The 24,481-nt window shown below is 47.1% G+C and overlaps 1 protein-coding gene across 3 annotated transcripts in view; it reads right to left on the minus strand.

Annotated features, from left to right (window-relative positions):
* Positions 1-1,500: 1,500 nt before the first annotated feature.
* Positions 1,501-24,481, minus strand: part of Ptpdc1 (protein tyrosine phosphatase domain containing 1) — a 28,865-nt gene continuing 5,884 nt past the window's right edge. The window contains exons 1-9 of one of the 3 annotated variants that reach the window (XM_032884582.1): positions 17,125-17,470; positions 16,544-16,715; positions 14,704-14,784; positions 14,368-14,486; positions 13,832-13,969; positions 9,334-10,580; positions 6,903-7,088; positions 4,590-4,700; positions 1,501-3,437 (exon numbers count right to left, since the gene is read on the minus strand). In XM_032884582.1, the coding sequence (XP_032740473.1) occupies positions 3,318-3,437; positions 4,590-4,700; positions 6,903-7,088; positions 9,334-10,580; positions 13,832-13,969; positions 14,368-14,486; positions 14,704-14,784; positions 16,544-16,715; positions 17,125-17,437 (2,487 nt within the window). In that variant the 5' untranslated portion in view covers positions 17,438-17,470 and the 3' untranslated portion in view covers positions 1,501-3,317. Of the gene's footprint in view, positions 3,438-4,589; positions 4,701-6,902; positions 7,089-9,333; positions 10,581-13,831; positions 13,970-14,367; positions 14,487-14,703; positions 14,785-16,543; positions 16,716-17,124; positions 17,482-24,481 lie in introns of those variants that run through there. The other 2 variants (XM_032884583.1, XM_032884584.1) reach the window with 2 other exon arrangements.

Genomic DNA, 24,481 nt, shown 5'->3' on the forward strand with positions numbered 1-24,481 from the left:
ACAAGAAATCAATGGGGAGAGGCTGGGGAATTGGCTCAGAGTTAAGTGTGCTCTCACAGAGGACCTGGGCTTGGGTTTCAGCCCCTACGCAGCGGCTCTCAGCTCCTGTGACTACAGTCCCAGGTCTGACGCCTCTCCTTGCCTCTGTAGGGACTGAACTTGTATGTGCATCGCGCTTGTGGCTTTCCTTGTCCTTTCAGACGTTAATAACCGCTTCCGTATTACATCACAGAACTAATGGGGGTGTGTGTGTGTGTGGGGGTGTGTGTGTGTGTGTGTGTGTGTGTGTGTGTGCGCGGGATCATTGGAAGCGCATCCTCAGCAATGTAAAGAGCGCAAAGCCAGCCCGGAATACTGGAGACTCTCTCCCACCCATCCACGTCGCCACCCGTCAGAGGCAAACTGCAGGCTAATGGTTAGGTTACTTAAGTAAGAATGAGTTAAGTAATTCTGAGTCACTGTGGATACATAAAACTTAATTACAGGAGGTGTCAGGATATTTCAATCTTCTTGGCCCCTCTCACCCGTCTGGCCCTCTTGAAGCCAGGCCACGGGGAAGGTATGGCACACCTCCAGGCCCTTCTGCATCTCCTCAAGAAACCATCTCCTTTCCAGTGACGATCCCTGTGTCTCTGGACAACTCATTGTAAACTGGACACAAGATCCTGGAAACGTCAGCATCTGCCTGCCCTCTAGACTCATACCTGCGCCTGTAACAACATGGCATGTTCACATAAAACTGGAAAACTGGCTAAATATATGATTAAGTAAATCAGCATAGAATGTGAGTTATGCAAATAGGCAAATTCTTCAGCAGGAGCAGCAATTCTTCCCAGAGGGCAGTTCGTGAGTCTCGGAAGCATCGGAAACCAACAACCGTGAGAATGAGCTGCTGTGCTGGTGAGTGTGGATGCTGGAGACAGGCGCACTGTGCTGGCTCTGCCTTTCCCTGTGTTGTGGAAAACAGACACTCTACTGGGATCCAGAGCTCACAGCACTCGAAGGGCTCTGGTGTCATGAGGGTGCTCTAGACTGGGATGGTCCACCAGTCAAGAGCTTGCAGGCTGCAGTATGGGCAGGGAGCACACAGTGGGGAGTCTGCCTTACTTGGGGTCTTCATCACTGAGTGTCTCCAGTGCTTTTCAGGGTACCAAGGGGAATGAGGTACTTCCTGTCCCCAGTGAGAAGAGCACACTCAGTGTGGGGCTCGCTCAACTGCTTTCCCTTAAGCCGAATTTAACCTTAAAACTTCTTCAATATGTGACTTTTCATCCTTTTGGCTAGAAAGAAGTCTTTATTCATTTAGACAGAGGAAGGTAGAGTCTTGTCTGCCTGGATTTTGTTTTAGAAACTCTTCCTCTTAGAACCTGGACCCACTACACCTGAAGGTGAGCACAGCTCGCTCACTGCTAATTCAGTTTAGGGCAACCCCTTCCCTGGGTCACAGGAGAATGCACAACGCCCGAGAGCAGTAAAGTGAAGAACCACAGGACAGGTCAGTGGTTGGTTCTTTTCACCTTTATTCAAATAAGCACGGAGCCTGTGTCTTCTCAGGCTGGTGTATTTAGATTTTCTGACATGCAGTGGTGTTAGCACATGGCCGTTGCAGAACTTAAAGCAAGTGTTGTAAATGCACAGGCGCGGCTGGCCTTAAGGAGGGAGGGTATCGAAGGTCCACAGTGTCACTTGCCCATTCAAGGCTGACGAGAGGCGAAGACGAGCGTTCTCTTTGAATGTCGGCTTTTAGAATGATCTCAGGAGACAGAGTGCAAGGGCTCCTGTTGTTCGGCTAGGCACTTAAAAGGATACTTCAGCACTGGGGAAGCCGGTTGGTCCAGTAACTGCCACCGTATTTCCTTTCCCAAGAAGAAAATTCAAGGTGAAGGAAACTGCACTTGGTCTTTGCCGTCAGAGTTGGTGAGATTAATGATCGAAATAGTTTTGGACACGCTAGACTGTAATTCAGAAATGCATGAGTTAGAGAACTTTCATTTGTTCTAATTCAGTCTTGCTTGTTCCTACAACTCTGAGAATCACAGAGTTACGTCTTTAGTCTGAATTGGTCTGGTCATCACCTTGGTCAAGAAAACTGTTTGCCATGGGCTCTGCTACTCCTGGGTAGTAATTTAGTTTAAATAAGGCCTCAGTTGCTGATTACCAGTTTAATCTAAGGGAACAAGTTTGACCAGTCACCTGTCCTTATTTGAAGCCAGTTAGGGTGAGTGCAACCTGGGGTCAAATTCAACTTAAAAATTATAATCCTACAGCAGAACAGCAGCTGGCGACAGAGGCCGAGGCAAGTGGGCTTGTGAAAGGGCAGCTCTGGGGCTGGGCATAGGCCAGGTAGCAATGCCAGCACTCCCGGGGACAGAAAGTGGCCGGTCTGACTTGCTCCAGCTCTGAGCGGCCTGTGCAGGATGGCCACCCCCTCCCCCCCAGAGCTGTCCTTCACTGCTGTCCTTTCTACAGTCCCTGGGAGGACCAGGCCAGTTCTGTTCCTTAGCAACTGCCCACATAGCCACTTCTGATCCATTTCTCTGGACAGCAGTGAAGGCTCAGTGGCAGGTTGGGGACACAGAATAAGGTTTCTGGGTTGAGAGCTGCTCCCTCCCCTGAAAGCCAAGGGAGAGGTTGTCGGGAAGCCTGACGAACAGCAAGACTACTTTCTACAAGTGCGAAACCCAACCACTCCAGTCAGTCTGTTAAAGTAAACTGAATCACTGAATCACTGAAAATAATATTCTTTGAAAGACTTTGCCACATCTGTTAAAAACAAAAAAAGCTTCAAAGTTTTTTAAAGGTCCTTTAAAATGTATTATTAGCCTTCTTAGTAACAAATATAAAACAGTTTAAGACACTTGGTGACTATCTTAGGTCATATCTCTGAGGGAGGGACACATGTCTTGGGAAGGATACATAGTGAGGTTTTACTACTAAAATGATCTATTTGGTAAAAACTCAACAAAGAGTTTTGTAAAAAAAAAAAAAAAAAGAAAGAAAGAAAGAAAGAAAAGAAAAAGAAAAAGAAAAAGAATAGCTGTTTTGAAAGGATTATTTTTTCCTCCAAAATGTCAAAAAGAGTAAGGACACAAATATAATTAAAATGTCAATACAATACTATCAATTCAGTAAATAAATAAAGTGGCACCAACTTTATGGCAATTTTTTAAGACACAGCTCAAAGATATTTCAAAATAAATAACTAAAAAAGGGAGACAGCACTGACAATGGCCGGAGGGGAGGAAGCGCAGCCAGCACTGTTCCCCCCTTGGGACGGATGGATGCTTAGGTCGGATGCTCGTCCAGAGAAGAAAGCTTCAGGAGAGGCCAGGCCTCGGGCTGTCTTTTGCCATTTTTCTCTTTTCTTCCAACGTGTGCTTAAATATTTTTTTCAGGGTGTCGTAAACTATTGGTCCGTTTTCAGAATCAAAATTAACCTGGTGACAAAGAAAAATTTTTACTTAAGACACTGGAGTAAATAATCTAATGAGTTTCTGTTTGCAAAGAAAAGAAGGATTTGAAAAAAAAACACAATAAAGATTTATATAAAAATACATATAGTTAAACGCATATGCTAAGTTTCATACATTTTAGCTGAATGACTATGTTAGAGCTGTCAACCACACTGGTACCAAACCTCTGACTGAAAACTCATTCAGTGTCGTGCCTGGAGTTTAATACACTCCAAGCAGGAGCCCCAGGGACGTCAGCAGCCATGTGAGGCCAAGACTCAGCACTGATGCTACAAGGGACAGCTCCTTACAGTGGCACACCACGGCCTGTCACTGCAGCTCCATCCTTTATCTAATGTCTGTGGCACTGCTTCCCAACCTTCCTAATGCTGCAACCCTTTAATACAGTTCCTTGTGTTGTGGTGACCCCCAACCACACAATTATTTCCTTGCTCCTTCCTAACTGTCATTTTGCCACTGCTGGGAAGACACCTGGGGCCTTTGCCACACCGGCTGCTCTCTGCCGAGGAGTGATGCTAACAGGACAGAGAGCCCTGCACTGTCCCAGAGGAAGGTATGTCCTACTAAGAAGGACTCCGGTTCCTGGCACAGATTCTCCCCTCCACAGACAAAGGATGACAAGGAAAGGCTGCTCACTTCACCAGCAACACAGGGACTCAGGACGCTTGTTTGCTGATCTGCTCGTTAGCCGCTGTCTTGCTGATGGACTCTACAAGGCTCACACGTCAGAAATAAACAACTGCGTTTCTCCTAAAAGCATGTAGTTCATGCCTTCGTGGGTACCAACGTGATAATTTTGGATGTTTAACTCTGCTTAGATGATTCGTGTTTAAACCCAAGGTGGGGCTGGCTGGATACACAAATGCCCCTGACTCCTCTGAAGAACAGGATTTAAGACTTGCTGAACACCCCTCTGTTTTTCTCTTTGCTCCCACATTATCCTTCAATAACCTGACAGGCCAGCTTTGTCCTGATGCACTGTTGGGAAACTCTGTAACGACTTAGAGAGCACATTTGCATTACGGGAAACAGCCGAATGTCTGATTGAGAAGGGAAGCTGACTTTTGGACCCCTGAGTTACAGAGGTGGCGTGATGGTGTGGAGACACGGACTCACCTTGGTGAAGGCCTTAATGGCATGTGAAAGGCAAGCTTCCTCCACCTCCACCGGAAGCGTCTGCAGGCTCACAATGCAATGCAGCACACAGAGGATGGTCTGGTACTGCCCCTGTGGACACAAACTGTCATTACATTGCATGCTGTGATGGGACCAAGAGCATGAGCATCACCAGAAGGATCAAGTCTGATCTCGCCAGGAACCTTGAGCCAGCTGCTCTACCGTGCCTCGTCTGTGAAAGGCATCCTCCATCTCCAAGTAGCCAATGGTGGGAAGGGCTGTTCACAGCTGCTCAGCAAGGTTTCCCTTCCTTGTCTACCATCTCCTGTTTCACCTCTGACATAGAACCACTGGGAAGATACCCTAAGAAAAGGATTCTACACACTGGAAAAACCGTACCCTACAAGGTATACACGGGGCTGAGAAGATGGCTCAGGTAGAGAGCTTTCTGTGCAAGCCTTAAGACCGGAATTCAGATTTCTAGAACCCATGCAGAAAGCCTGATGGGCACGGGGGGCCTGGCTATAAACACAGCCAAGGAGTTGGAGATGGGGTCCTAGAGCGAGCTGCCAGGCTAGGCAGATACACAGGGTAGAGAGATGGGGGAAGACTATGACACTAACCTTAGGTCTTCACATGCATGCACAAATGTGTACTCATGAACACATACATGACAAACGTGTGAGGGCACTGCCTACATGTGTGTTGTGAACAGCTGTGACAGTAGTCTGTGGGTAGATGCAGTCACAGATCTCTGCGAAGACTTGGGAACAATGAGCTGTTTAAACTTCAGGGTAGGTAACTCCAGGCTAACAGCTAGTATTGTTCCCCCAAACAAAAGCAAGGCCTATTTTGAACTAAAAAGATTGTATCCTTAGGTGGTTAAAACACTAAACTGTGTAATAGGATGTATAATGACAAATAATTTCCATCTTTTCCTATATTCACAGTATCTTTCTCTGCTGGCAAACACCGGAACTAGTTTATAGCTTCCTGATACTCTTTTCTACTCTGTACATATTTAAGCTATGTAGATGCACACACACAAGTTCAACATTCCCTATGTAGACGCATGCACACACACAAGTGAAACACTCCCTTTTAAGAGCTCTAAGGAGTGCACACTCCAGTCCGCACCTTAGTTTGTATGGACATATGCTCACAGTCAGTAAGGAAACCCTGAAAAGGTGGAGAGTTTTAACGCAGCCTGCGTAAGAGCCACGCAATCACCGTAGTCACTCCCTGAGCTGCTCACCTACTTGGGGAAAAAACTCATACCTTTTTGTTTTGCTTTGTTTTGGGGACAGAGTCTTACTATGTAGCCCTGGCTGGCTTAGAGATCACTATGTAGACGAGGCTGTCCTCCAACTCACAGAGATGTGCCTTCCTCTGACTCTTGAGTGAGGGGATTAAAGATGTACACTACCACACCTGATAAAATACCATACTTTTAAGACAAAATAAAATCTAAAATTTAATGACATTTGCTATGTTAAAATTTATACTGAAAAGATTCAAAAGGAAAGGTTGGAAGAATTTAATGCAACTCTTCTGAAATTTACACAGTAGAATGATTCCTAAAGTGTGGTCATCTCGGTCTTGGTTATGGACAGCTTCCTTTTAGGGGTGGGCATCAAACCCGGGCCCAGGTACATGCTACACAAATGATCTACCATGGAGCCACTTCCCCAGCTTGGCTTTTATGACAGTCTTGCTGCATACTACAAGATGTCCTTGAATGCAGTATGCGGTCCAGGCTGGCCTCAAATGTATAGCCCTCCTTCTACCTCCTGAGCGCTGGGATTACAAGCACTCGCTGCCATTTGTTTTCTAAGCCTTACACTGTATGTCAGTTTTGCTGTGTCTACAGTGCTGCAGATCAGACCCAGGGCCTTGCACACACGAGGCTAGTCCTCTACCACTGAACCACATCCCAGCCCCAATTTAGTCTCTTATCTTAGAAAAACTCCTAAGTCAGGGGAGTGGAGATATGGCTCAGTGGTTAGGAACATGAGCTGCTCTTGCAGAGGACCTGAGTTCAGTTCCCAGAACCCACAGCAGGTGGCTCACAAAGGCCTGCAGCTGCAGCTCCAGGGGAATCGGACGCCCTCTCCTGTCCTCTGTGAGCACTGTAGCCAAACATACAAACCTGCACACAGACCATACACACAAAATTAGGGGGTCAAAGAAAAGAAAACCTACTGATTTAGACATAAATAGAAAATTCACTCTTTTGGTAATGATTTTCTGCACATGTGTGAAGCTTCTATGAGGCCCTAATTAGCTTCATTAGCGGTCCAATTGCTCCTTTACCTTCTCTAGTAAAAACAGGGCTTCGGCAGCATCTGCGTGTCTGTCGACCAGCATGTCCACATCCTCTTTGCTGATTACAGGTTCTTTCAGTTGCTCCACCCAAGACCACATCAAACTGCACAAGATGAAAGGGTCTCTCTCACCACATATTCGTTCCCAGGCTCCCTCTCGGGAATTTAGTTCTTTCTACAAAGGAAGAGGGAGAGAGGAATGGATCTGGGGAGAGAGAGGTGTATAGACCCTAACTAGAGGATCCATAATCACGTAAGAGTGAAGGCTGGGCTCTAGACCTTCCCCGGGGCCTGCACCTCTAGGTAGGGGCGCCTGGCTAACACGGGAGCACCCCCAGCCCAGTCTTACCCCTGCACAACAACATACCACAAACAGGCTAGCTAGCTACTGAGAGAAGAGCCACTGTAGTGTACGGCCCTCACTGACTCAGAGACCGGAGAAGCAGCTCAAGATGGAGTTTTCTTTCTCCAGCATCTGGTAAACAAAACTGAAATCTGACTGCAAATGAAGTAAAATGGTAGATTAAAGATAAGAGACCATTTATAAGCTAATTGGGGAGCTCAGCTGAACCCTTAAACCAAAACTTCAAAGTACACACACACACACACACACACACACACACACACACACACACACACACACACACACACACACTATTGCATTAAAGGCAGTAAATGTGGTACATGTTTTTCCAAGTGCCTTTTAGAATCCTAGAGAGCAGTAACAAGCCCAGCACACTGAGATCTGGGAAGTTAAAAGCAAATGGGAAACTGTGTGAGTGCTCCCAAATATCTAGGGACAGTTCAGTTGAGTTTATTTATTTGTGTGTATTCGTGCATGTGCCTGTACATGTGTGCGTGTGTGTGTCTGTGTGTATGCACGCGCGTGTGTAGACCAGAAGACAACTTTGTGGAGCTGCCTTTCTCTTTCTGTTATGTGGGTCCAGGAGAACAGACTCAAGCCTGGAGGCTCTCATTTTTAATGAACCACACTGCCAGTCTCACGTGAGATCTTAAGACTTCACCCTGTAAAAACGAGTTAAGAAATTTCTAACAGAGATCAGATTTATGTTTTGATAAATCGAATAAAAATTTTCGATTGCTGGAGGCTGGAGGGATGGCTCAGTTGTTAAAAGCACTGACTGCTCTTCCAGAGGTCCTGAGTTCAAATCCCAGCAACCACATGATGGCTCACAACCATCTGTAATGGGATCTGATGCCCTCTTCTGGTGTGTCTGAAGATAGCAACAGTGTTCTCACATAAATAAAATAAATAAATATAAAAAATTTTCAATTGTAAAAAACAAGTGGGCTAGCACAGGCATACACCGCATCATACAGTTCAAGTCATGGTTGTTTTTCCCAGAGTACCATTGGCCCTTTTTGTTACTCAAAGTTCTGAAATAAATCTAAGAAGGTAAGATGGTAGAAGGCTTGTGGCTCCAGAAACTGTTTTTACACATGCTACGTGTTGAAACAGCCTGTCTGAGACCAAGTCTGCATCTTCTGGTTACTGTTTCAGACAGGGACCTGGATCTCTCTATGCGGATCATAGAACTTGCAAAGACTCGACTGCTCCTGGCTCAAGGGCCTTGACTAAAGCTCCTGACCCAAACCCATCTTGTGGGCACTTAGCTGAGGGACACGCAGGGCTGAACCAGGAGTGGCACCATGACATTCTTAACGCAAGGTCCTCCCATTTGCTTGCTCTTACCATACAGTAATGCATGTGAGTATTTGCTGACTAGATGAGAGGCTTGATTTCCAGTGGACAGTGAGGAATAAAGGAAATGCATTTGGAGGGGAAACTGGTTTCACCAGCAAGTACTCCAATCCAGAAGAGCTTTTGCTTGGGTCTATCCTCTGTGGGACACTGTAAGTTGGCATGAGGCCCAAACTTAATTTCCTGCTTCTAAAGATTCCTTGTTTCAGCAAATGGTGGACTGTGGAAGAGTAGGATCTGGAGAGGTGGCTCGGGGGAAAAGCTTGCACTTCCAAAGGACCTGAGTTCAGTTCCCAGCACCCAGGGAAACTAGACACTCTTCTGATCGCTGAGGGCACCTACACGAAACTGTATATACCCTGCCCCCCAAATACACAATCAACAATAAAAATGAATGAAATCTTTCAGGTACTCCACAGAAGAGCATGGATGCCAATTCAGGATTTCTCTGAGTGGAAAAGCCTGCTGGTCAGCCCCAAGCTGGGCAGGCTCTGTTTCCCTGACAGAGTCTCTAGGAGCCCATCTTTTCTGTAGACAAGGCAGTCTCACAAGTAGAGAAAGAACAACTAAAGACTGTCTTCCCACTAAAACTAAAACACAGCAAGTCCACATTCTAGGTGAGAGCCAAGAACTGGCTTCCGAGCCCCCGTCACATGTGAGCTGCATGCGCCCGTGCATTTAAACGAGACACGAGTACCTGCCACATTTCCACTCTCCTTTTCACCTCCTCCTCCTCAACAAACTCAGTCAAGTTCGCCAGGGCTTTGGCTGCCAGTATCCTCCTCGCTTCAGCGTTCAGTTCAGACTGCAGGCCGGCGTGTGGTGTTGCCTCCGGCAGGTATGTGCTGTTCTGGGTTTCCAGTCCACATGAGAACTGCGCTTTAGGGCTGGTGTCACAGTGCAGGGGGCTGCAGGGGCTCCGGCCCATCTCGGGAACAGGGCCTGGCACCCAACCCTCAGGAGCCTCACACCGGCAGTGGGCGCCTCGCCCTGAATCCTTGTGTGCCCTTGTGAAGTTGGGTGGCGCTGGTTCTCCAGGGTTGTGTGAACAGGAGACACCCACCGAGAAGGTTCTGCTCCTCTGTACCTCCTTCGGAGAGTCCTTCCTGCACAAAAGCAGTGAGCCCTCATCCTTGGGTTCTTCTAAGCCTCCACACTTGGACTCAGTCCAGAAAGAAAACGTGTTTCGCACCAGTGTATCCTTATGTAAACCTAGCTCTGGAGTCGGCGGCAGGAAACAATGGCTTGTGGGCGTCTGCTGCTGGAGACTGTGGTCCAGCAGCTCCTGGGCAGGCACTGTCCAAGGTGTCTCCCCTTGCTCCAGGATGGCTTTGGCCCTCTTTAAGTCTGAGTCACTGTAGCTGAGCTGTCTTTTCAGATGTGTCAGGGGCTGAAGGCACTCAATATTCCTCCTCTTCCAGAGGGGGTCAAACTCATGCTCATTAGAAAGGATCACATCCTGATTGTCGAACTCGGCCACCTCTGCAGTGGGGTTAAACGGGTCAGGCACATCGCTGTTCTGCCTCAGTAACTCTTGATCTAGTTGCATTGTGACCATCTCAGACACCGTCTTTTCTATTTCAGCAGAGAGCTCGGGTCCTTCTAACACGCTCTTCATCACGACTGGCCTGTTCTCAGCCAAGTCCAGCAGCAGCTTGCAGACTAGGTGGACGATCTTGGGCACGTACTTCAGAAGGCGCGCCTCGTAACCATGAAGCAGATGACGCTGGCGCATCAGGTACTGTGCTAAGGTAACAGCATGTGCTTTGGGGTCGCAGCAAGAGAAAATATTACGGAGTGGAGCCAGAAACTGAGTGAATTCCCTCACACAGAGCAACTGTCCTCTGGTTTGAATGGAATTGGGGCGTTTTGCCCGCACGAATATAATTGCTTGGTCAGCAGTCATCCTTGTTGCAAAAACTAAGTAACATGCTATTAGCACACCTACAGAGTAAAGAAGATTAGGACCAGAAAGGCCTCGTTACCCATCAGTCCTTGATGATGAAACCTTGAATACTGTTAAGAAATAATGTAGACACAAGCACATTTGGAGACAGCATCAATGACCCCTGCCACTGTTTTGCTACAGTTTTTTCATACAGGATCTCAGGTACCCTGGATTGTCCTTAAACTCGGTACATAGGCAAGGATGACTTTGGACTGTGATCCTCTGGCCTCTACCTTCCAAGTGCTAGCATTTTGAGTGTACACTGCCAGGTTGGGTGTATGCAGTACTTCATGTATGCTGGGTGTATGTAGGACTTCATGTATGCTATGCAAGCACTCTACCACCTAAGCTAAACCCCTAACCCCCTAAGCATTTATTACTGCGAGGACTTTAACATGTCTTTGTGACAGCTCATTCATGTGACTGGTCACCTTTGCACCAGAGATGCGCTAACACACGACTTGCAGGTAAAGGGTGAAGTGAGAACAGGCTAACAGGTGAGCTAAGGAGCTGCCCCAGCTGCCCCTCCTGCCCAGTGCTGGCATGGAAGGAGGCCAAATCCTGATTCTGTGCTTCAGTGTTAGCTAACAGCTCTTGACATGACTCGCTCTGTACTGAGAACCTTCCTGCTCTGCCATCTCTGCCGTCCACTGGCAGGACGTCCTTGGGGAGCCTCTCCCAGGTTGGGAAGGCTGTGCTTTGGGATTATCTGCATTCACAGCATCCGTCTCTGCCTGACAATTCTTCCAACTACGTCCACAACAGTGTGTGTTTTAATTCAGACCACAGACAACTCTGTTACATAAGCAAGTACTATTAAGGGTGTCAGCGGCAACAGTGTACCATCTGTTTCTTCAGTAGTTACTTCTGGGTAAGAATTCATAATCAGTGAATTATAACACAATAGCCAGCACATCTTAGGGTAAAAGGCAAATCGAAGACACCTATCCAACTCATAAGTTTGGGGACATCTAGTTACATGTGATAATCAGAGCCTCTGAGAATGCGTGTCCTCCAGTTTTCAGTGCATACAACACAGCTTCCTCATGCGGATACAGCACATCTTTAGTATAAGATCAATATCTGCAGAGGTACAGCACGGAATGTCCAGAACAAAGACCTCTGGCTTCATCCTAAGAGTTACCAGTACCCACATGAGTTGTATTCTAGTCTAGGATGCTCCTGGGCAGGTAGGGCATCCCAGGCAGGGGTATACACCAACGTGGTCTTGTCTGACTACATCACATGACAGTGAAGCTATGACCCCATGCCCTTTACTTTTTCTTATCAGACCAGCGATGCGATGAAGTTTCCTGAGTGTTTATATAAACCAATGATTTTTAAGGAGAACCTGACGTGCAAACAGTCTCCCTTCAAGTAAACAATCCTTCTACATGCCAAAGAAGATAGCTCATGAAAGATGAAGCCAGAAAGCCATGGATGTAATACTGACCCTGTCACTTACTAAACGTACATTACTTCACTTTTCTTAAACTGAAGTCCATCCAACTCCTAGAGTTGCTAACTATTTCAAAGACAGCAAGTGCAAAACGGCTGGGACATAGGTGGACAGTGCATAGCAGGCAGACAGTGCATAGCAGGTGCAGTGCATAGCAGACGGACAGAGGAGGACAGTGCATAGCAGGTGGACAGTGCGTAGCAGGAGGACAGTGCATAGCAGATGGACAGTGCATAGCAGGTGGACAGTGCCTAGCAGGCGGACAGTGCATAGCAGGCGGACAGTGCATAGCAGGGAGACAGTGCATAGCAGGCAGACAGTGCATAGCAGGTGCAGTGCATAGCAGGGAGACAGTGCATAGCAGGCGGCCAGTGTGTAGCAGGAGGACAGTGCATAGCAGGAGGACAGTGCATAGCAGGGAGACAGTGCATAGCAGGAGGACAGTGCATAGCAGGGAGACAGTGCATAGCAGGTGGACAGTGCGTAGCAGGAGGACAGTGCATAGCAGATGGACAGTGCGTAGCAGGAGGACAGTGCATAGGCGGACAGTGTATAGCAGGGAGACAGTGCATAGCAGGAGGACAGTGCATAGCAGGCGGACAGTGCATAGCAGGCAGACAGTGCCTAGCAGGCGGACAGTGCATAGCAGGCGGACAGTGCATAGCAGGAGGACAGTGCATAGCAGGCGGACAGTGCATAGCAGGTGCAGTGCATAGCAGGGAGACAGTGCATAGCAGGCAGACAGTGCATAGCAGGAGGACAGTGCATAGCAGGAGGACAGTGCATAGCAGGAGGACAGTGCATAGCAGGAGGACAGTGCATAGCAGGAGGACAGTGCATAGCAGACAGACAGTGCATAGCAGGAGGACAGTGCATAGCAGGAGGACAGTGCATAGCAGGGAGACAGTGCATAGCAGGAGGACAGTGCATAGCAGGTGCAGTGCATAGCAGGGAGACAGTGCATAGCAGGCAGACAGTGCATAGCAGGAGGACAGTGCATAGCAGGGAGGACAGTGCATAGCAGGGAGGACAGTGCATAGCAGGAGGACAGTGCATAGCAGGAGGACAGTGCATAGCAGGCGGACAGTGCATAGCAGGCGGACAGTGCATAGCAGGAGGACAGTGCATAGCAGGAGGACAGTGCATAGCAGGCGGACAGTGCATAGCAGGCGGACAGTGCATAGCAGGCGGACAGTGCATAGCAGGCAGACAGTGCATAGCAGGCGGACAGTGCTTGCTATTTCCATTGTTTTTTCAGGTAAGAAACACGCTGGGGGCTCGGGAGATGGCTGGGTGGTTAAGAGCACTTGCTGCTCTTGCAGAGGATCCTGGTTTGATTCCCAGGTACTACATGAAGCTCACAATGATCTGTGGCTCTAGTTCTAGGAGAAACTGACACCCTCTTCCGACCTCCATGAACACAAAGTGTATGTGGTCCACAGATGCACATGCAAGCAAGCATTCGTAGACATAAAAATCAATCTTTATGAAAAATTATATTTAAAAAACACGACTTATTAAAGTGAGGTGCTCCATTTAAATAAGCTGTTCAGCTAAGTAGTTTCATACACATGCTTCAATGCAGTGAGTTTTCTGCTCTAAATTATTCAGAAACACTCTTATCCACACGTGGTTATTATACATGCTCAAGATACTTTCAATGTCATTCATTTCTTTAATTTCAAAACTTTGTTATGATCTCAAAGTACTATCTCTAACATTAGGAACCCGTATTCCTACTTATTTAATCATGCCCACGAGGCAATAATACAGCTTCCCAGAATTCACCTGTGCGCCCGAGCCCTGCATGGCAGTGCACAGCTACTTTTCCTTCCTGTAAGGCAAATGTCATCACCTTTACCATGTCTAAGATGGCAGTGAGGGAGGCCACGCCATAATCCTTCCACCCGAAGTTGTAGAAATAAACTAGGCAGTGAGAGGAAAAAGAAAAACAAAATTAATATGCATGAAAAATACTTGCAAGGACAGTTGAAAAATCAGTTCCAAGACATGGAGAATTCACTGAGTGAGCAGGCATCAAGATAAGAGTCATTTAGGTTTTGACACAGGGATCGCCCTGGTTGGCCTGAAGCTGTATGTTCAATCCAGGATGGTCCTGAACTCACAGGGATCCACCTGCCTCTGCTTCTTGAATTCTGGGATTAAAGGTGTGAGCCACAATGTCCACCTAACAGGATTTTTATATTTCTAGGAAGTTTAACTTAACATTCCTGCAAGCACATCCCTTATTATTGCCCTTTTAACCCACAGCCTGGAAGACAAAGGTCCTCAGAGTGGGATAATCCGGGTGGGGAGAAACTTACTGCCAGCCTCCATGAATGCCTCTGGAAGGTACGTGAAACCACTTTCTTGTTCCAGAGAGTTCCCACAGCTGGCATGCTCCCCAGGACGCTGCAGGTTGATTATTGTTTTTATGCCATGGCTTCAAAAAGAAAGAGCAATCGGTTATAAGGACCTGGAGTTGTGAAAAATGGATTTTAATATTAGTAAAACATTATTCATTGCTCTCTAACTTTTATTTGAAATCAGCTCCTCACTGCCTGTTTTTCAAGGGAAGCCCTCTTCACTTGCTCCCATAGTCATCTAAAGGAAAGCACGTTGAATCTGTATAGCACGGCTGTGGATGGTGTAGTACTTACCTGAGGAACTGCTCAATGATGTGATACTTCTCCAGCAGCTCAGAGGATGGGCGAGCCATGGCCAGGATATTGTCAGTGACCCTGAAGATGGGCATGGAACAACTGAGAAGCATAGAACTCAGGAGAGTCTACACTACAGGATTGGTAACATTTTTCTTCTATGGCTTCAACTTCTATATCCTTACACAAATCTGGCTTCAATTCTACATTATAATTAGAACTCTGAGAAACCTTGCAGCTCCTTAAATCCTTGGGAAAAAATTCCAGGACCTAAGTTATTTGTGAATTCTGACAAAATGTCTCCAAGTGCTCTCAACACTTTCTAGTGGACACAGAAGGGATCTTCACCTTGTGCCTAAGTGTCAGTCACCGATATGGAGGGCAACTGGGAGGCTGGCACTGGGCAGCAGTTTCCTGAGATGTGAGATGGGGTAGTGATGCCAGACACACACAGGGCTGGGTGAGAATCCAGCCGGATGTGCATGCACAGCTCATCCTTACCTCTGATCCTGGATGATGACTATAAATAAATACCGATGTGCTGTAATTTAGCAAACGGGAGGGAGGGGGGAGTCCAGAGTCAATTGTGCCTGACTTTAGATACGGTTTTGGTTTTCTGCTTTCTATCTGTGAAGCAGATTAATCAATCTCTCTTGACGACTGATAAAACAGCATCAACAACTCACAAGGTTTTATGAAAACTTGTGGTATCTGAAAGCATCTTGTGGCAAAGCGCCTCGTCCTACAGTCAAATCAATGTTTATCAATGAATCAATGAACAAAACAGGAGGAGGCAGAGCACAGGGCCATAGAAAGCCTGTCACTCTTGTTAGACCTCCAGCTTTATTCTGTTTTGTTCGAATTTGTCATCAGGAAGGCAGTAAGAGATATGTAACATAGTCTATTGCAAGTTGTGGCACATCTGAATCTCAGAGGACTAACAGAGACATGAGACGGAGCAGGCCAGTTGCTCTGAGAAGCAACATGTACAACTTGATTCCCAAAGACTCAAGATGTCAAAAGTCACTAGTGAGAGCAGCGGAGGTGGGAAAGGCTCGCATGGGTTCATGGGAGCTATGCTCCAGCAGATGTTTGCTTGTCTGACTCTGACTCGGGAGTACCTGTCCCCCCACAGCATCAGTGTCAGACCTGACTAGGACGCTACAGAACACTAGCACAGTATAGAGCCACTGTAGCAAACCACAGCAAAGGAGCCTGGTACTCACGGAGCTCTAAATGCCTCTGCTCCCTGACTGCTGGGATTAAAGGCATGCACCATCATGCCCAGCTCAAGTATAACTCGATTATCAGTATTTTTCAAATCCAAATACATACCTGACTAGCTCATTGTTACTAAGTATGTATGGCTTAAGAATAGAAGTAATTGCACTTATACACAAGAAACAATGCCTGATGAACTAGCAGCCACTTCAGTCAAGGAAGATTAGAGTACATTCCATAATAGCATATTAATGATATGAACTCTGACCTGTATAAATCTGAGGATTATACACAGACCATCTAATTTTCTCATACTCATAGCTGAACATTTTTACTATTTCCAGCAATTTTTGAAATCTAAGAAATTTAAGAACTATCTAATTACCCATTAACTTAAGACACTTCATACCTATCATTTCACTTAAGCTTTGGGCTTAATCATTTCCATTTTGTTAATGAGAAACTAAGGTTGAGTGAGCCAGTATCCCACACTGGCCTACTGGTAAACCCGGGGATGCATGCAAGGCCCACGTCTCCTCACTCAGCCTGCTGCTGGCTCATAAGTGCTCCTGCTCCCTTCCACCCCACACAGCTGTGCAAGCCCCACAGCCACACTCACCAGGATGAGTAAACGCCTTTGATGGCCTGCTCCTGCTCACTCCAGCGGGCTGGGTTCTCGTACTTACACGCTCTCCCCCCACACGCCATGGAACACGCCATGTGTCCAGGGATGACATGCCGCAAACGTTCTCCCACTTTTGTATATTTAGGTGTTGGGCGGCCTGAATTTTCTAGAATATACAAGGAAGGTCATGGTCAAGATTCTATCCTTCCATCAGTACAGTAACATGGAAAACAGTTTCATTTTGCATTAGAATTGTATGTGAGCTGCTGTCAATCCCTTCATCTAACAAAAAAGCTTTCACAAGCAATAATTTCTACATATGATATTGATAATGAGAAGAAAATGTAAAAGCTCATTTTTTTCAAGAGGATAAATTTTGTCCAAAACTACACTTTTACAACAACCACAACAACAACAGATCCACAACTCCTTCCATCAGTCCCTCCTCGTACATATCCATTTGGTCTGAGCATAAACACAAGTAACTGTCACATTCGGAAAGTACAGTCCTAACTACCTATTCAGGTTTCTGACATTTAGACACAGGGGTAGCAAATTACAAGAAAGAGGTTTACTTTTTCTCTCCGGGCAAGTTGGAGTCCCCTCTGCACGGCTGACAGAAGACACAGCCACCATCACCTGGAGAGAAGATGAGGACAGCAGCTTGGTGGCAGAGCCAGAGCCACGCCGGGCTTGCTGTAGCCTCAGGACCGGGTCAGAAGTGGAGTGCCGGCGGCCCTGTAGAAAGGCACTGAGGAAGTGCACGGCCGAGGGTCTCCGGGATGGGTCCTGCATCTGCATGGCACTGGCTCCAGGCAGGCAAGAGGCAGAGGCAGCAGAAGCCAGCTCTGGCTTGCTCAGTGAGGAGCTACACTGAGACACAGGCATCGGTCTGTATGATCTAAGAGCTTTTCAGGATAGGCTGATTCGTTTCCATAGTGACCAACAAAGAAACTACTGATTCCCGCTTAGATCTGAACAGGCAAGAATCCTACACGCACGGTTTGTGCTTTGGACAAATTGTTCAAATACTGGGAAGAATAATATGCATTTAAAGTAGATTGTTTTTAAATCTCGATTATTTTGCTTCACAAATGCACTTAAACGTCTGACTCCTCAAAGAATAGCTTCCAAAATACTGGAATGAATTTTAAAATGTTTTTATGATAAAACACTGCTTTTTACACACATTAAAAAGTTTACATTTTGTTATGCTTTTCATAGCTGGTCCCCAGGTATTATAAAAAAAAAAATCCTCCTACTTTTCTTTGGACCAGGATAGAAAAAAAATTTTACTGTAATACAGAGGTCCTACAACATTATTAAAGGATCATTCACTTTTTCAGAGCCACCACCTTCCTCTATTTTCTGGATAGAAACACTTGGACGAAACATATAAAGGCATTTTGGAGCTAAGCAGACCTTTCATGTTTCTACTTTCAGAAGTGAAAACCTGGTTCTTGGTTACGCTGCTGGAAGCAACTTAGTTGTGAGCCCGAGTAACTCTGAGCAGGCGTGCCTTTCCAAAGTTCAAAACTCTAATTCTCTGCCTTCCGTTGCTAGGGGAGAAAAACAGCTTCTAAGTCTTGGTGGAGGCATTTGAATAGAATTCACTAAAGTATCACATTTTTAAAGGCACTGGGTGAGGGGGAGGCGGCAGTCTGAGAATAAAGGATATAAAGAAAACAGAAACTCAACAACTGCAAAGCACTTATTGTCCGCCTCCTCTCTTGTTAATGTCAGGCTGTGCTCGCGCTCTCCTGTGCTCGCTGCACAAATGGTATTTCAGTGGTTGCGGACGGAAGCATAGCTACTGCTCGAGATGAGGCACCAATCTACGCTTTTAAAATTCCACCCTCAGAGCCCTGGCATCGTGTACTTTTGTGAAACAAGACGGAGACAGAGAAGTCTAATTTGATGTCCCAATTGCTACTTTATCTGTAGTCTCACACGGAAATGGAAAAGGATGAGGATTCCACTGCCTCTCCCACCTTCAGAAAGTACTTACTCTGCCTGAGAGAATGGACCTTTAGAATTACTGGACCTTTAGAGGAAAGCATGGAAGATACTGGAAGAAAGCAAGGAGGGACCTGAAGGCAGGAGGCCCTGTGGGCTGTGCTTGTAACTCTGGTGACTGAGAAGACCTCGGAGCAGGTCCCTGGTATTCTGGGCAGGAGACAGCTGGTTCACACTAAGTGATATCCAGGCGGTAGGAGAAACCCTCAAGCTCTGTGGCAGGCACAGATATTTAAGGCAACAGGGAGGAGGTGCCAGTCAGTGAGTGATTCCAGAAAACAGGCAATGAAGGATGTCTACAGAGGGAGCTAGAAGTGGCTCTGCTCCACACTGTACTGAAATCCAAAGTGATCTGATGTGGGGGATTTGCTTGGACTAAGCTAAGGGAGGGATGGTTTCTATATCACCTCAGAAACAGCTCTGCAGCTCACACTCACATGGCCCAAGGAACAAGAACTCTGTGTTGTAACTCTCCCCCCAAGTTTGAGATACTTCAAAAAGATACTATAATGAAAACCCAAGGGTCTGTGTTATGCACTGCTCAGCAAATAGAACTGCAGAGTCTACTTTAAAATGGGTCATCAGAGACGCCAGCAAGAACAATCTTCAGTGGAGCGCAGAGGCAGAGGCCAGAGTTGGTGTGAGGCTGGACAAGAACAGAGGTGGCTGTGGGTCAGCAGAGGTCACAAAGTTCAGCTGTGACAGGAAGAGAAAGGCCTCGGAAGGAGTAGAGGGAAGGTCTAGAGACAACCATAGGTAGTAAGAGTATGGGGGGGGGGGGCTGAGGTAAAATCAGGACAGTGTTGGAGAAGTTCTGTCTTTAGATACTTGAAAAACTCCAAGTTCAAGGAATGCCTTGAGGGGAGGGATTAGGATTAATACTATAGAGAAGCAGACTCCGGCCCAACGCTAGTTGTTTTACAGATAGTGAAAGGAACGCACAGCTGGACAGTCAGCACCACTGGCAAACTCTGCATGTGGCTCTTCTGTGGACCTAAGAACATGAGTGTGTGGACCTCTCCTCCCTGGAACACCTACAAGGATTCCTGCCATATGGGTTTGTCTGAACAGGAAACAGCCCTTGTTGAAACCCTGAACTCAGAAGAAAACGCCCAGTCCTTGGAGGGCCAGGCCTTCCTGGGATGCCTGGGATTTGAACTACCTACTGGAACAATCAAAGAGGAAAAGCCAAGTACACACTTGCTCCTGCTGAACTGGCTCGTTTTCCTTGTGCTGACCAAGAGAATGTGTACTTTTGTGTTTGTATGTGAGATCTCATTTTTCTCCTGAAGTATTACTCTAAGCTTGGTTCTGCCTAGCTGCAAGCAGGCAGTGGCCACACGAGCTGCTAGCTCAGACCCTGGCCAGGCATCTGCCCTCTCCACACTCTTAGGAAGTGGCTGTGGCAGGGGCCTAAAGGCACGGGATGGTCCTGTGGGTTACATCTGATTTTGCATTCCTGCTTTTTCTTGTAGCATGTCTTCTTTTTCTAACAGTAGTGTGTTTGGAAGTGGAGAGAGGCGAGAGATGGGAGCTGAATGACATGCCCTCTGCTTTATGTTCATAAAGTGAAGAAAGCTGAACGTCCTCTCCCATGTGCTTATGTGGACACTGCATTGCCAGCGGAGAGAAACACAGGTTAGTTGTTAGAAGGGTGTGAGGACATGGCAGCAGTGTGGTGCTTGTGATCCGCACATAAATTCTAATAATGAAGAAGACGGACGCTCAAGGACGAGCAAGCTGTACAAGTGGTAACGTGCCGGAGATTCACTCTGTAAAAACCTCCTCACCTGTGAAGTGTCTGGAAAGCACAGTCCTTCAAAAAATTGCTCTCATACTAAAATATTTCCATGTTATGTAAGACATGAAATGGGCACTGAAGTTGCCTATTGATTCTGTCACCTAAAACCACGGCTTTGGGGTTAACGTTTGTGTGTGGCATAAGGCACAGTCCCAGCACAGTCTTCTGCATGTGAATGGGCCAGTGGTTTGTCATCCTTTGTTGAACAGACTAGCATCACATGTGGAATTGTCCTGCTACCTTTGTCATACACACAAAGATGACTTCTGGTTCATTCTATTACACTATAGTTGTCATTATTTTGAAGAACATAGCACTGCATGAAAGTTTTTAGGCTAGGGAATGAATCTGTTTTGTTATTTCTCATGATTATTTTGCCTGTTTGAAGGTCCTTTGAGATTCTTCCTACAATCGGCATGGGCTTTTCTTTCCCATGTCCAGGGGATTCTGATGGGGATTGTGCTCACTCTGTAGATCATGTTACATCAAAACAGTGCTGTCTTCTGGTTCATGCATAGCCAGTCACTGCATTTATCTGGCCCCATGGTTCTCCTTACTAATCTTTTCCATCTCCAGTGTAGCACCCTGAGAGTGTTAAAGTCCACCTTGCCCCTCACTCCACTTCATCTGCAGGTGTGGCATACCACCTCAGGAAAGCGATGAACATCAGACACTCTGCCTGTGCTCTGTGAAGGCAAGAGTGTTACATATCAGAGCGTTGGCTGGTGCTCTTGTCCTAGGCTCCAGAACCACAGCTGGGGGAGGGTCTGCTTAGAGAGAAGCAGACTTTAAAAGAGAGGACTCGGCCAGACATGGAGGATCTTGCCTCTAACCAAGTGCAAGAGGCTGAGACAAGGGATGATTGTGAGTTTGAAGCTAGCCAGTGCTAAACCTTTTCTTAAAACAAACAGCAACATCAATGAGAGCGGAATGTGGAGCTCCTCCCAAAGCAACTATCTCTGGACAATGTATGGGAAACTCAAGCTTCAGGTACTACCAAAGGCTGTGGTGTTAACGATGAAAGAGAGCTCTGTACCTTTATGAGAATGAGATGAACCACACCTTGGCTAGACTGACAGGGAACACACACACGCGCGCGCGCGCACACAAACACACACACACACACACACACACACGAGTGTGAGAGAGTGGGGGCGGGGGAGCAAGGCTGGCCTCAAAACTAGCCCTGCTTGAGCTATGGGGTGTAGAGGTTCCTATGTGGTTAACACAGCACAGCGACCTAGACTCTCCTAGTGGGGACATTAACAATAGCCTGGCAGCAGATGTAGGAAGGACAAGGCAGGCAAGCCCACTGAAACCAATGTCCTCTGGTACAGCTGGGTTTCCTGGGCACGGGCTGCAGTGAGGCTTCTAAGTACGGGCAAAATGGAATTGACAATTAAGGTCTAGTCTACTCTCAAGCGAGCCAGCGTCTGAGGCATTAAAAGAGGAAGACAAGAGTCTTCAAGGTCTCCATTGGCTACACAGATCATTGAAAGCCAGCTTTGGCTACAGGAGAGTCTGTTTTGTTTTTTTAAAGAAATGATAATCAGATAAGGGTCACCAATAAAAACAGAAGAGTATTAAGCAAACAAAAATTCAGAGGTGTAGAAGAACAGAAACAACAAAATATAGGTACCTGTGGAACTCAACAGCAGACATAAACCCAAACAGTAGAGAACTTGACAGCAGAAATTATGGACATGGAAGCACAGAGAGAATAAGGAATAAATAAGAATAAACAAAGCCTCCATCAAATGTGGTCGGCACTCAGGGTGAGTATATGTGTCAGTACTCAGGGTGAGTGTATGTGCCGGCACCGGCACTCAGGGTGAGTATATGTGTCGGCACTCAGGGTGAGTATATGTGCCGGCACTCAGGGTGAGTATATGTGCTGGCACTCAGGGTGAGTATATGTGTCAGCACTCAGGGTGAGTATATGTGTCGGCACTCAGGGTGAGTATATGTGTCAGTACTCAGGGTGAGTATATGTGTCGGCACTCAGGGTGAGTATATGTGTCGGCACTCAGGGTGAGTATATGTGTCAGCACTCAGGGTGAGTATATGTGTCAGCACTCAGGGTGAGTATATGTGTCGGCACTCAGGGTGAGTATATGTGCCGGCACTCAGGGTGAGTATATGTGCCGGCACTCAGGGTGAGTATATGTCGGCACTCAGGGTGAGTATATGTGTCAGCACTCAGGGTGAGTATATGTGTGCACTCAGGGTGAGTATATGTGTCAGCACTCAGGGTGAGTATATGTGTCAGCACTCAGGGTGAGTATATGTGCCAGCACTCAGGGTGAGTATATGTGTCAGCACTCAGGGTGAGTATATGTGTCAGTACTCAGGGTGTATAGTATATGTGTCGGCACTCAGGGTGAGTATATGTGTCAGCACTCAGGGTGAGTATATATGTGTCAGTACTCAGGGTGAGTATGTGTGGGCACTCAGAGGGTGAGTATATGTGTCGGCCTCAGGATGAGTATATATGTGTCAGCACTCAGGGTGAGTATATGTGTCAGCACTCAGGGTGAGTATATGTGTCGGCACTCAGGGTGAGTATATGTGCCGGCACTCAGGGTGAGTATATGTGCCGGCACTCAGGGTGAGTATATGTGTCGGCACTCAGTGTACCCACACAGACACTGAGAATGCACTGGAGAGTGGAGAGGAGAGCAGGGTGAGAAACAGCAGCTTCCAGCATCACAGATGAGGGGAAGAGCAGGAACGCCATGCTGAGGGGCTCAGTGGGCTCCAGGGGTAAAACACACAGTGCCACACCGAGACATGGGTCTGTAAGATGTCTCAAGATCAACATTTTCTCCTCACTTACAAGAAAACCCTAATAAAACTAATACCATTGTTCTTATCAGGAACAATGGAGGCCTCAAAATAAAGGGACACATATTCTCATTTCTGAAAATAAAACTTAAATGAAAAATCTTACAAGGTCATCTTTCAAAAATAAAGTAGAAATTCAGGCATTTTCGGAGAAATAGGAACAGAATCTGCTGTGTGACAGGCCTGTTTAGGAGGTCTAGAAGTTCTTTGTGCCTTTATAGCCTCTCTTACTCTAGCTTCAGAGGGGACAAAAAGGAAGCTGCTCATCTCCCAACATCTCAACTCCACAGAAAAGGAGATGGACAGCAGGAGAAGCAAAAACAAGTCTGTCAGGGTGGCGGAGAGGATTCAGCAGAGCACTGATTTTCTGTATCGTGCTTGAAAGGACGTGGCACGTAGGTCATCTGCTGGGGATGAGGTGACAGGCTGGGTAGAGAGGTGTCCCATCCTTACCAGGCATAAGTGGGCAATGCTGAAATTCCCCTCAGGCAGTGTCTGGGCCTGCACTTGCTTGGCTGCAGCGAGTCCTAACAGGCGGCTGACGCACAGTCAACCCTGGGCTCGACCGCCCCCTGCACCAGTTCCTCAGCTGAGCCTCCGCTCTCAGTCAGCATCTAGGAACCTCAGGAAAGCAGTTATGGCTGGTGAGCACTCTATTTTTCCCAAACTTCAGTCTTAGTGGTGTCTAGTGGGGTCCACATGGTCCACAAGGTCCACATGGTCGTCTTGTAGAAACAAGACTGAACAATGAAGCATGAAGCAAAGCTAGTTGACACTGCTGCTTCCATGGTCAGAGGAGCCCAGGGAGCCCAAGTCTTTCCACCCTAACCTTCCATGAATGAGAAGGGGATTGCTATATGGTTGTCTAGACTCCCTTTCCTATCTCCTGGAGTTAGTGGGATCCAGTGGGGAGCTGAGTCCCCAGCTCAACTTGGAATCCATGAGAAAAGAAGGGTGGGAGATGAGAGCGTTGGCATCACGCCCCCTCCTTCCCTGAGACTCACAGGGCACAGCAGGGAAATGAAGTTCAACTACAAGTGCAACAAAGCCTATGAGTCACCTCCCATCTGCCCTGGATGGCCATGGGGCCCAGAGCTTCATTTCACTCCTCAAGGAGCTAATCAAACTCCATTCAAAGGCAGCCTGACCTTGCAAGGCACAGCTCCACTTCTGCCAGGAAGGTGTCAACAGGGCCGTGGAAAGTTACCCGCCCACCCACATGCCACGGGCTGTATGGGTGGTAGCCTGCCAATGGAGGCTGAGCACACAGA

The sequence above is a fragment of the Rattus rattus genome, chromosome 14 (assembly GCF_011064425.1).
Source record: "Rattus rattus isolate New Zealand chromosome 14, Rrattus_CSIRO_v1, whole genome shotgun sequence".
NCBI classification, from domain to species: Eukaryota; Metazoa; Chordata; class Mammalia; order Rodentia; family Muridae; genus Rattus; species Rattus rattus.